At 44.4% G+C, this 13,135-nt stretch overlaps 1 protein-coding gene across 4 annotated transcripts; it reads left to right on the top strand.

Moving 5' to 3' along the window:
- The first annotated feature begins 1,555 nt into the window (after positions 1-1,555).
- On the top strand, positions 1,556-12,590 carry LOC113875533 (zinc finger protein 501-like). Of its 4 annotated transcripts, XM_027513999.1 has the most exons (6): positions 1,557-1,816; positions 5,304-5,342; positions 7,107-7,233; positions 7,763-7,977; positions 8,241-8,361; positions 8,552-12,590. In XM_027513999.1, exons 1-6 carry the CDS (start codon positions 1,802-1,804, stop codon positions 9,934-9,936), a joined length of 1,902 nt encoding a protein of 633 aa, XP_027369800.1. In that variant the 5' UTR covers positions 1,557-1,801; the 3' UTR covers positions 9,937-12,590. The 4 variants fall into 4 exon arrangements, with proteins under 4 accessions (XP_027369803.1, XP_027369800.1, XP_027369801.1 ...); XM_027514000.1 differs by lacking the exons at positions 1,557-1,816; positions 5,304-5,342 and adding an exon at positions 5,437-5,509; XM_027514002.1 differs by lacking the exons at positions 7,763-7,977; positions 8,241-8,361 and having other exon boundaries at positions 1,556-1,816.
- Positions 12,591-13,135: the final 545 nt, after the last annotated feature.

The following is a 13,135-nucleotide window of genomic DNA, read 5'->3' as shown; positions in this document are numbered from 1 at the left end:
CAAATGGGACCTAATTAACCTTAAAAGCTTCTGCACATCAAAGGAAACTATCAGCAAGGTGAAAAGACAGCCTTCAGAATGGGAGAAAATAATAGCAAATGAAGCAACTGACAAACAACTAATCTCAAAAATATACAAGCAACTCCTACAGCTCAACTCCAGAAAAATAAATGACCCAATCAAAAAATGGGCCAAAGAACTAAATAGACATTTCTCCGAAGAAGACATACAGATGGCTAACAAACACATGAAAAGATGCTCAACATCACTCATTATCAGAGAAATGCAAATCAAAACCACTATGAGGTACCATTTCACACCAGTCAGAATGGCTGTGATCCAAAAGTCTACAAATAATAAATGTTGGAGAGGGTGTGGAGAAAAGGGAACCCTCTTACACTCTTGGTGGGAATGCAAACTAGTACAGCCACTATGGAGAACAGTGTGGAGATTCCTTAAAAAACTGGAAATAGAACTGCCTTATGATCCAGCAATCCCACTGCTGGGCATACATACTGAGGAAACCAGAAGGGAAAGAGACACGTGTACCCCAATGTTCATCGCAGCACTGTTTATAATAGCCAGGACATGGAAGCAACCTAGATGTCCATCAGCAGATGAATGGATAAGAAAGCCGTGGTACATATACACAATGGAGTATTACTCAGCCATTAAAAAGAATTCATTTGAATCAGTTCTAATGAGGTGGATGAAACTGGAGCCTATTATACAGAGTGAAGTAAGCCAGAAGGAAAAACACCAATACAGTATACTAACGCATATATATGGAATTTAGAAAGATGCTAACAATAACCCTGTGTATGAGACAGCAAAAGAGACACTGATGTATGGAACAGTCTTATGGAGTCTGTGGGAGAGGGAGAGGGTGGGAAGATTTGGGAGAATGGCATTGAAACATGTAAAATATCATGTATGAAACGAGATGCCAGTCCAGGTTCAATGCACGATACTGGATGCTTGGGGCTAGTGCACTGGGACGACCCAGAGGGATGGTATGGGGAGGGAGGAGGGAGGAAGGTTCAGGATGGGGAGCACATGTATACCTGTGATGGATTCATTTTGATATTTGGCAAAACTAATACAATTATGTAAAGTTTAAAAATAAAATTAAAAAAAATTTCTTTCTTTCTTTCTTTTTAAAAAAAGTAAAAGAAGGCTAATTCAGAGAGAGACACACTCCATTGACAGAGTGGGCCATCTCAGAAGGCACGAGAGGCCAAACATCTCAAATATTACTGTCACTATACTTCTATGTGATCAGCACAGACTATGTTTCATGGAAATCTGGGTGCAACCCCTTTAAAAAGCGTGTAACTGCCCCAGTCTTCGCAGCCTGGGGACTTCACTGCAACCCTACTGGTGAGGCGGGACAATTCTCCCGGATTGGGGAACACTACCTCTTGCCAGCGACGGGAGCGCTATGAACTACATTACCCTAAAGGCACCGCGCGAGGCGCCAAGGACAATGGACCAATGAAGACTCAGGACAGAGACACTTCCGTTCTAGAGAACGGTCTCTGGGTGGACCTTCCTGTGTGGGTCCCCGGCGACATATTGTAATTCAGATTGGTTCACGGTTGGTGTACTTCCTAACGCTGAGCCGGCCTGAGACCTGGGAGCTGGAAGGCCGCTGTGCCTGCTATTCCGAGGCGAGTCTCAGGCTCGGCGTGGGCGCCATCCGACCTGACTCTCTCTCTGGGTCGGGACGGGGTCTCGGGACGGGGTCTGCAGAGCCCGACCCCGCCTTCGCCAACGGACTTCTTTGGCTGCAGCCACATTGATGGTTCCGATTCAGGTGAATCCTGCGTCCTCCGGGCCCTCCCCCTGTTCTTTTTATCCTGAGTTATCTTTGTTCTTATTAGTGTCTCCTTACTAACGTCTTATATGTATATTTATTCGTGCCCCCCAAACCTTGACTTTCCGATTTTAAAATATGACCTGCGTGGGGGAAAAAACCAGAGAACTTACTCGTGCAGTTGAATACGCAGATCTAAAATTAGTATCCGTTAACCGCCTGAGAGAAAAAAGATGCGTTATCAACAGGACCCCAGGAAGCCGCCTATGTGCTTAGACGCTTCAGTCGTGCCCTTGAGACCGCATGGACTGTAGCCCGCCAAGCTCCTCTGTCCATGGGGATTCTCCAGGCAAGAATACTGGAGTGGGTTGCCACGCCCTCTCGCAGGGGAATCTTCTCAAGCCAGGGATTAAACCCCGGTCTCCCACATTGCAGGCGGATTCTTTACCATTTGAGCCACCAGGGAAGCCCAAAACATACCCATGCCCCCAAAGTTAAGGTATTGTCTGTTGTTATTTAAAGTAAGGGTTTCCTTGCTTTTCTCAATAGTCTTGCCAACTATGTGGGAAATATGCGACGGCTGTAGTTTAGTTTCGCTCCTTCGTTTTAAAACTTAGTGAATGGAATCATAAAAGTATTACGATGTCTTTTTCTTCATTTGCAAAATATGATGTGACTTTACCCATGTTTCTCATGCTAGGTTGTTGTTTAGTTGCTAAGTCGTTTCCGACTCTTTGTGACGCTGTGGACTGCAGCATGCCAGGCTTCCCTGTCCTTCATTGTCTCCTGGAGTTTGCCCAAATTCATGTCCATTAGGATACCCTCCCTCATGCAGAGTAGCCAGTCATTTTCCTTTCTGTGTAGTTTTTGTAGATATGAATATACAAGTAAATGTCTTTATATTCTTCTGTTGAAGGCTTTCCTCGGTGTATTTGTTGTTGATGGTGGTGGTGTTTGTTTTAGTCCGAGACGTCTGTAAATAGTGGTAGTGTAGGCACACTTGCCCTGTGTTCTGGGAAGATACATTAAGCGCACATCTGTTTAGTTTCTATGTTAACATTTTTATTGTATTTAAATTAACATTTCCGCTTACTGAATTTGTTTTCCTCCATACTACTAATTTTAACTTAGTTCTTTGAATGAAATTATTAAACTGTTCCATAGTTATATTTTGATATACACTTATGCCGTATATAAACTTTTGTTTTACAGTCTACACACACACATAGACTGTTTTAGTATTTTAAAAGATTGTGCTTTTCCAGTAATATTTATTTCACTGTTAAATAGTTTTCCTCTGGTGATCTTGTAAGGGAAAATTATTGAAATATTTTATTAAATACCTGTCTTACGTGGGCTTTGGCCTTATCATTATAAGGATATATCATTATATATAATATATATAATATCATTATATTATCATTATCCTTATCATTATAAGGATAAAAAATTATAATGCTTCAAAACCATAACAGGACGTTAAGAACTCAAGAAGATATTTCCATGGTTCTATAATGAGGATGACAAGAGGTCAGGTCCTATCACTTATATGCTTTCTCTTAAGTTTAAAGAGTCCAAAATGAGGTCCAGTCATCACCAGATGCTGGAGGCAAAGCACTTTTCCTCTGATTTAAGGAACAACCCCTTTATCAGATTCATTTTCATGCATAGTCAGTACATGGTGGTTCTGTTCTCTACTACAGGAGAGAAGAGCATGTCAGAAATTACAGATAATCTGTCTGAATATTTATGGAAAAGTTTTAACATCAAAGAATATGGATAAATAGGAAAAATACCTGTTCTTGAATTATACTATATAATGTTATAATAATTTCAAACCAGAATTTAATCTGGATTATGTAAACTGGAATTTTATATACAACAATAACTTTTAATATAACCAGAATAAAATTTGAAAAGGACATATAAGAACTGGTCAGCTGTTAGAGCCAGCGACAAGTGATAGGAAGAGAAAAATGTATTATTGGCAGGGGAACCAGAAAAGGGACTCAAATGGGAGTGTCAGAAACAGACCTAACATGAAATGGAGTCAGTTTTGGTATTTGTGGCTCAGTGTTATAATAGTGCTACGTGACCTGCCACCAGCATTTCCTCACCAATACAGTCCCTTATTCTTCTGGCTCGTTGGGTTGCAATCACACTAGCCTCGAGGGTGCTACTCAGACACACCAGGCTGGACTCTGATAGGGAGGCTTTGCACTTGTTTATACCACTGTTGAAAAACCTTTTCTCAAGTTATCCACATTGCTGGGGTCCAGCCCCGGTGGATCCAGGGAATTCGAAGCGGGGACGGCATCGGCGAGGATCAGGAAACAATTGCTTAATTAAATGTTAATTAAGGATATAAAGAGTGGTTAAATAAGGATAGCTCAGTGAGGAAATTCAGTGGAGAAAAGAGGCTGAATAATTCAGCCAGAAGGTGAGATGGGGAGACCAAGTTTTGGTTAACAAGGCCCGCACTTTATTTTCCAAAGTAGTTTTTATACCTTAAGTTATGCATAGAGGATAATGGGGGAAGGGGTAGAGTCATGCAGCAAGCCAGGCTTTCTTCCTGCAAACTTATCATATGCAAAAGTTTAGGTGATTTACATCATCTTCTGGCCCAGAGGCCTGTTAACATTTTAAGACCCTTTCTTCAGAAAACTTATTTTTCTGTAAAGGTGATTAGTCAAGCACCACCCTCCAAAAGCATTAGAGTTGCATTCCTATAGGGCAAAGGTGTGGTGGGCTATAACAAGAAAAAGAATTAACTCAAGGGTCCCAGGTTACAATCATTAAAGCTACTACTTACACCAATTATATTAATCAGTACACTGCCGGGGACACAGCAGGTAAGGGATATGGAAACTTAGCAGCAAACATTGACCCTACAAGTGAAAAACCCTTCACCAATACAATTTCTAATCAATCTTTTAACTGCTCAAAGGAATCTGTATTTAGACAGTTTAGAACATCTTATGGCTCTCACAGTTGGGAGGCTCTGAGCAATCACATGTGGCCCGAAAAACCTATTCGGGCAGGCTAGAGGACTTCCAAAGGAGTTTGTAGGTTGAAACACTATCACACCCAGGAACTTTATTAACTGGAGCTGTAAGTTAACTCTTTTTTCAGAGAGAGGTAGTGGGGGACAGCCCCCTGTAAAGTCAGAGGTGTAGGTGAGAGCACAAAGCAGAAAGTAGGCAGACTCTGGTTTTGGGGGTGGATGCTCGAGAATTTCCAGGGGGACTCCTGAGGCTCCATCCCGCCTTTGCGTATGCCCAGCCTCCTTCCTCATGACCTTTGCCACGGGCGGAGCTCGCTCCCGGCACCACATGACTTTTTGGCACAACTGCATAACATTTTCTGCCCTCTTTTACATGGCTTTAGTTTTCCCTTAGGTCTGCCTGAAATATTGAATGGTTCACTCATTAATCTTTTGTCTGTTGCTGATGGGTATTAAAGTTACACGGCCCTTCTCTTCCCACAGGTTCCACATTCAGAAGAACCGCGTATGGACCCTTCACTGGTGAGTGTCTGGTGTCCTGGATGTCTTTTGCTGCTACTTTTCCTGGACTTGATGTCTGGAGACCCTAGAGAAGCCCTCAGCCCAGGTTTCCAAGTCCAAGCCAAAGGTTCCATGGGGAGATTCACTTTTTTGGCAGCCAGTGGCCTAAATGTGAAAGCTTGTCTTAGGTACTGGGGGAAATCCACACAAATGCTTGAGGATGCAACTGAGCTGAGTGTGTTTTAGGACTTGTAAGTCTCTCTTAATGTCTGGTGAAGACAGAGAGCAAGAGGGCCAGAGTCGGGCCTAGAATGACGCTTTGCTGAGCAGCTGTGCTCTCAGAAGTCTGTTCAGAGTGACGGCAGCCGTGGAGTATTTGGAAGAGAGAAGAGTGATCTGACTTAGGTTTTAAGAGGCTCCCTCTTAAGTGGAGAGTGCAGAACAGACTAGGGGAGGGAAAGACGAGATAATCAAGGAAGCTGTTGCAGTCATCCAGATGAGCATTGGTTGTGACTGGACAGAGGGGTGGATATGGAGGTAGGAGAAATACCTGGCTTCAGGATTTTTACAAGTAGGGCTGACCAGATTTTCTAAAATGGAGGGGTCGTACATAACACCAGTTTATTCCCTTTGCATCTGGAAGGGTGGAAGTTGCATTAACTGATTCAGGGAAGTCAGTGGTAGCAGTCGTTTTCACTGAGAATATTAGGAATTGGGTTTTGGCCCTGATGAATCTCAGATGATGTTCCAATGACTCTCAAATACAGGAGACAAATGGGTGGTTGAACATGCAGCTCTAGAGGGCCAGGGAGGCTTCAGGATGCAATTATGGGACAAGGGAACAGGGGGCTGTTACAAAGGTCATCAGCGGGAAGGTGTGGGGGGGGGGGTCAGCAGGTGGCCCAGGTTTTCATGGGAGAGTGGCTGTGAAATTGATGCACAGGGAAAGCAGAAATGGAGATGAAGTGATAGCAGAGTCAGGCTGGTGCTTGCTTCTCTTTCTGTGCAGTTACCAGGCTTTTGTGGTGGAACTTGGGGAGTTTGTGACAGGATGTCATGTGAATTTCTGTAAGGTGTGTCAAGTAGGCGTGGATTTTGAATGGCTGTTATGTGGACAAAGATTGGAATTGGTAAGGGGACACAATGTGCAGTATAGACATGGACCCTTACCAGGGGTTTTCAGGTCTGCATGTTGTGACTGAGGCTGGAACTAGGATCAAGGCCTGGTGAGGAAGAACAGGGCTGGTGAGCTGCCAGTGGAGAGTTGGGCTTTGGTGGGATTCCGTTGCGTTGAATGGGTTTTCAGGTGTCATGTGCAGAAAGATGCATGAGGAGACAGGAGACACGACAGTTTTGTGGTCCAGGTGCTAGTGTTGGGGGTCAGATGTATGAGGTGGTCCAGTGGGTGACACAGATGTGGGGAAGGTGTGTGAACAATCCCAGTGCCCTCATTCCAGGAGGTTAAGAGAGGAGTATGAGCCCAAGTTGCTGGCATCTGGGGTGCATCACCCTGGGAACTGTCAGGCTGTTGTCTTGCAGGAGAGGGAGTAGGCCCTGCATCCCAGGCCCACAGCGTAGAAGACATCTGTCTGCAGATGTGCGTGTTGTTCCTGGGGTTGGACCTAGTGCTCAAGAAAACATGAAGAGTTTTGGGTACCACTGCCCTCTTAAGTTGGGTCGCTGGGGAGGATGATGACCCCGGAGTGAGTTTGGACTAGGTTGGGGGTACTTATGGGGTCCTGGGGAGACAGGCTGCTTATGCACACTCTGTTCCCATCATCACAGGGCCCTGTGACCTTTGAGGATGTGGCTGTGTACTTTTCCCAGGAGGAATGGAGGATCCTCGATGAGACCCAGAGACGCCTATACAGCTATGTCATGCTGGAGACCTTTGCACTGGTTGCGTCCTTGGGTAAGGCCCTCACCCCTGTCCCAGCGTCCTGGGCAGGTCTCTGACTTTCCACTTTTCTCCAAGGCAAGTTGATTCGTCTCACAGCTGGACAGTAGGCACCTCTCTATTATTGCTTCCCTGTCCTCTGTGCTGTGGGTGCCAAGGCTGAGTGAGTGTGTGGACCAACTCCTTTCACAGGTAGCCCCAGTGCCAGCGGCTCTGAAGTTTTCCTAGTGAAGGCTTTCTGAGCCCAAAGACTTGGAATGAGTTCTGTGGGTTCTCAGCCACTCCCTGCTGAGAGGACTCTGTAGACCCCTGCACATTTGTGCTCCAGGCTCTTCCCCCTTCCAGCTGACATTTCCTTGGCCCTCACTGTACTAGCAATTGTTGGGACCCAACATAGTCACTATTTCTGGGGTTCACCTGGCTATTTCTATGATACCCCCTCAAAGATTTTTTATGTGATAGTGTCTGTTTCCTGAGATTATTTTGGAATTAATTGCCCCCGTGGGCCAGTACTGACCACTCACCTGTCCTGTCTTTCCCTTAGGACTTGCATCTTCTAGGTCCTATGTTGTTGTCCCGCTGGAGCTGGGAGGAGAACCTTGGGTACAGGACAGAGTGGACATGACTCCAGGCACAGCAAGAGGGGCTCAGAGTGGGCCTGGCCTTGGTGATTGGCATCAGGGGGAGGAAGTGATGTCATGGCTGGATTCAGACCATATCAGGAACGTGTCCTGTGCGCAACACTATTTCGGTGCCAAGGCCAGTGACTGTGAACCTCATTACTCTCTCTCCTCCGCATTCCCGACACTTTGCTCTTTCCGTCATACCTACTCTGACATTGCGCCCAGGATTATCCCCCACCTCTCTGCCTTCTACTCCTCGGTGGTCCTCTCCATCTTCACTTCTCTGCTTTTCAATATTGGCCTACACCTAACATGTCATGAGGCCTGCACTTATCCTCAAAACGGTCCTTGAACACCAGCTACTCAGTAACAGTTGGATTTTCCTGGGTCTGAATACAGCTTTGCACACAGCACACATGTGTTCCCAGCAGCCAAGGCCCTGGTGAAAACCGTTCCCGGAGGAGTGAGTTGTGGACCCCTGGTTCCCTGTGTTCTGCACCCCATCCTTGTGTCTTGCCTGGTGAGTTGTCCGTTTTGTGATGTGTAGAGGCCCTGTCCACACAGCAGCCCTTTCCTAACCTGCTCCCACCTCCCTTGTCCTGAAAATAATCCCATGGATTTGTTCTTTCTGTGTCAGACATGTATTGTGATGGGGCTCCCTACTTCTACCAAGATCTACCTGAAATTCACCCCCATTTCTTTGCTTTCAGGTTGTTGGCAGAGAGCAGAGATGAAGGAGAAAACTTCTGAGCAGAATGCTTCTGTAGAAGTGCCACAGATAATTACTTCAAAGACAGACCTGTCCATCCAGAAGGCCTATCCCTGGGAGATGGGTAACCTGGATGTAGAAGGTGGTCTGCATCTCACTGAGGACCTGAGAGTAAACCCTGTCCAGACACTGTGTAGGGCAGGTGTGAAATTTCAGCAGCACAGTGGAGAGAAACTCTTTAGAAGAGACATGGGGAAGGCCTTTATGAAGACTCGTATTGTTCATACAACCAAGAAGTCTTTCCCATGCCAGGAGCCTGGGAAGGGTTTCCCTGTTAGCTCTGACCTTCTCCAGTACCAGGTCACTCCACAAGGGGACACTGAGTGTGTGGAGGCCTCTCACAATGGACTGAGGCCCTATAAGTGCAGTGCATGTGGGAAAACCTTCTGCCGCAAGTACAGGCTTGCTGAGCACCAGAGAGTCCACACTGGAGAGAGGCCTTATGAATGCAGTGAATGTGGGAAAACCTTCAGCTATAAACACATACTTGTTCAGCACCGGAGAGTCCACACTGGAGAAAGGCCTTTCAAGTGCAGGGAATGTGGGAAAGCTTTTAGCAACAGACCCACACTTGCTAGGCACCGGCGAATTCACACTGGAGAAAAGCCTTATGAGTGTAGTGAATGTGGGAAATTGTTTAGCCAAAGCTCCAGCCTTAATGAACATCAGAGAATTCACACTGGATCACGGCCTTATAAATGCAATGAATGTGGAAAATTCTTTACATCCAACTCCAATCTAGTTAAACACAGGCGGGTTCACACAGGCACAAAGCCTTATGAGTGCAGTGAATGTGGGAAATTTTTTAACCAAAGTCCCAGCCTCATTAAACATCAGAGAATCCACACTGGGGAAAGGCCATATGAATGTAGTGAATGTGGAAAACTTTTTAGCCAAAGCTGTACTCTGATCAAGCACCAGAGAGTTCACACTGGAGCAAGGCCTTATAAATGCACTGAATGCGGAAAACTTTTTAGCCAAAGCTTTGGCCTCACTCAACACCAGAGAATTCATACTGGAGAAAGACCATATGAGTGCACTGAATGCGGAGAATTATTTAGCCAAAGCACGCAGCTTACTCAACACCGAAAAATTCACACCAGAGCAGGGCCTCTCGAGTGCGGCAGATGTGGGGAAGTCTTTAGTCAAAGGTCTACTCTGATTGAGCACCAGAAACGTCACAGCCCAGATAGACCCTATGAGTGCAGTGAGTGTAAGAAAGCTTTCAGCCGAAGGTCTAGCCTCCTTCGTCACCAGAAAGTTCATGCTGGGCAAAGACCTTCAAATGAGATGAGCAGAGAATCAAATAATGAACTGTCTCCTTAGCTAATACATCTTACTGAGTAGGCTCTGTGAGGGACTCATCCACTGGAAGTTTTTGTTTTTTTTTTTTCAACTGGAAGTTGAATGCCACCCATCTGCACAGCCCTAGTGTGGAGATTACCTGTGGGTACCTGATTCGTTGGAAGCTTTTAAGGAGCTATGCTGTACTTTCTAATCTGCCCATGGCCCTTCCCAAACTTCATGTCACTGTGAGTTTCTGTGGTAAAAATCATCTTACTTCTACCAACTGGTGGTCATCTCAGTGTGATCAGGGTTGGTAGACTTTTGTGCTCATGCATTCTATGGAGGAACGCTTGAGTAGCCTGAGCACTTGGATGTTATTCTCTTATGTCTGACTGACTAGAACATTGGCTTAACCAGCTTTGACCAAGGTGACCCAGTCTGCGTTCTGCTGGGGGCTTGTTTACCCTCTTCAGTGGCATTATTTCATGTCATGCTCAGAATGGGTTTTTCCAGCTGTGCGTCACCTGTTTGGGAACTCCGTAGTCCTCAGTGAGGACAGTGTCATGGCAGAGAGTAGTTTTCATTGCAGTTTTGGTCTAATTTGCATTGTTGTCCAAGGCCTCCTGGGGTAGACTGCAGGGTTTTGTTGTGATCTGAATGTCATACTTTTTGGTTTCAGAGGTCACCCTGAGATGAGAGGGCAGCCATGAGAACCAGCAGTGATTTTTGGAAGAGCATGAATGTTCTGTTTTCATATGGGATGTCACATCATCCCCCCAGTACTGGTCAAGGGAACAAGTTCTGTAGGTCCAGCTGGAACAGAGCCATGTACCATAATGTCCACAACATGGCAGGCTGGTGTTGCTGAGTGTTAGATTACAGACATTGAGTGGGAACCATACTTGGTACAGAAGACACTCGGGATTAATAGCTCCTGAGAGACTAGCAAAGAAGGAATGCGCCTTTTCTAAAGTTTCATCCACAAATGTAACTGGTTGTTTAGGAGATTTTTTAAAGAAATTCTCCAGATCTACAGAGCTACTTCCTCCTGAGCCTCCAGTCAGTCAGACTGAATAATGTAAAGGTTTTAGGATCCTCATAGCATCTGCAGATTGTTTATCTCAAGGCCATTGCTGCACAGTTGTGGAGGAAAAAGAGAGGGAGAGTGAGAATCCTGTAGTCCAGGCATGTGATTTTTTAGGACCCAGGCAGAGTTCCTGGAGAACTCAAGTGGAAACACCTTCCATTGCTCCTGTCTTCATTGCTACTGGGACCCAGTGCCTTGCATGAGACATGGAGAGGTGATGTAGTTAATGTGTTGGTTTCCAGAGTTCTACTTTTCTAAAAAGGAGATTCAGATTTTTATGTGAAGCCAATTTTTATTTAAACTTAATTGAGCTGTATAGTTGGTATGCAGTGGACTGAATATACTTAAAATGTATAGCGTGGTAACTTCTATGTATAAAATCACAGAACCACCATAATAACAAACATCCATTATTCCCACATCTACCTTTTGCAATCTCCCTGGGTTCCCAGGCAACTGGGATTCAATTTACTTTATTTCACATTCTATTAGTTTTCTAGAATTTTAATGTCATTGGAATGTTAATGTGTTTACTTTTGTATTTGCCTTTTCCTTTCATGGTACATAATTACCTTGAGAATTATCCATATTGCAGATATGAATGGTTGTGTTTTTGTTTGTTTTTGCCATGGCACAAGGTTTTGGGATCTTAGTTCCCCAAGCAGGGATTGAACCCAGGCCCTCAGTGGTGAAAGCACAGAGACCACTGGGGAATTCCCTGATAGTTAATTTTTTTAATTCCTGAAAAATACACTGTTTGGATATACTAACCTGTTGACTGTTTATCCACTTATCTGTTAATGGATGAATGGGATTTTGCGCTTTGTTTCCAGCTTGGCTATCACAGAAAGTTTACTGTGAACATGTACATCAATTTTCTTAAATGAATATATGGTTTCATATTCTAAAGTGAATGATTACCCTTTTGGATTTCCATCAACAGTATTGGGAGCATTCCAACTCCCCTATATTCCTCACCTGTACTTGTTTGGTATGGTCAGAATATTAAATACTACCTATTTTCAAAGTGTGTATTTACCTCACTATTGCCTGATGGTCTATCTGGTTGAACATTTTTAATGTGTTCACTTGCCAAGTGCATGTCTTTGATAAAATATTTATAATAGTTATTTACCATCTGGTAGTGAATTTTGGCTGATATTTCCTTTTTTGTGAATAAGAAGACAATAAAAGAAATGTGTTAGAACTTGACTTTTCTTCAGTTCAACTTGGCTGGGTGGAATGAATGTTTGTGGTATTCCCCATATATAGTCCTCATTATTAACTCATTCTGCACTACTGTCTAAAGTCTCAAAAATTTATAAAACAGCAAATTGACTCCTGATTGTAGTGTCTGCCAATTTCCCTGATACAAATACTCCAAACTGTGGCAATTTCCAGCTGTGAATATGAGGTTGTTACCAAACCAGGTAACGTTTCCAGAGGCGCACAAGCCAGAAACGGAGACACCAAGACTTAAGTGAGGGGGCAACTGGAACCTGCCAACGTGGTTCCTCTTGGAGTCTGTCACATTATGCCATCTTCCTTTGCTAGTCTTCATCTGTATCCTTTTCACTGTAATAAACTGTAGCCATTGAGATCTTAAGTTTAACTTTTTATTTCCTCTATAACAAATAAGTTTCTCTAGAACGATATATTTTTCCCAGTTTCACTAACTACATAATCATTGTTAATGACTTTTTGTAATATTCAAGTATTACTAATGTGGAATTTAGCACAGGATTTAGGTAAGAGGAGAAAAGAAAAGGGATAGATTTTTGGATAGGGAGGTTAAACTCAACAGGGGAACTAGTTTCTGAGGTGGCGCTAGTGGTAAAAAACCCGCCTGCCGATGCAGGAGACATGGGTTTGATCCCTGTGTCGGGAAGATCCCCTAGAGGAGGGCATGGCAACCTGCTCCAGTATTCTTGACTGGGGAATTCCCATGGACAGAGGAGCCTAGTGGGCTACAGTCCATAAGGTCAGACACTACTGAAGCAACTTAGCATGCACACACAGTTTCACTACCTTTTCCCAACAATTCTCTTAAAACTCCAAATGCCAGTTACCTCTGAAGATCGACCCCAGCTGTGAGTCACATGCAGAAAATTGTAGAATTTAAACCTTGGGCCTGAGCTGAATTAAAACATA

This window comes from Bos indicus x Bos taurus, chromosome 18 (genome assembly GCF_003369695.1).
Source record: "Bos indicus x Bos taurus breed Angus x Brahman F1 hybrid chromosome 18, Bos_hybrid_MaternalHap_v2.0, whole genome shotgun sequence".
NCBI classification, from domain to species: Eukaryota; Metazoa; Chordata; class Mammalia; order Artiodactyla; family Bovidae; genus Bos; species Bos indicus x Bos taurus.
This window is presented reverse-complemented; position numbering and strand designations above follow the sequence as displayed.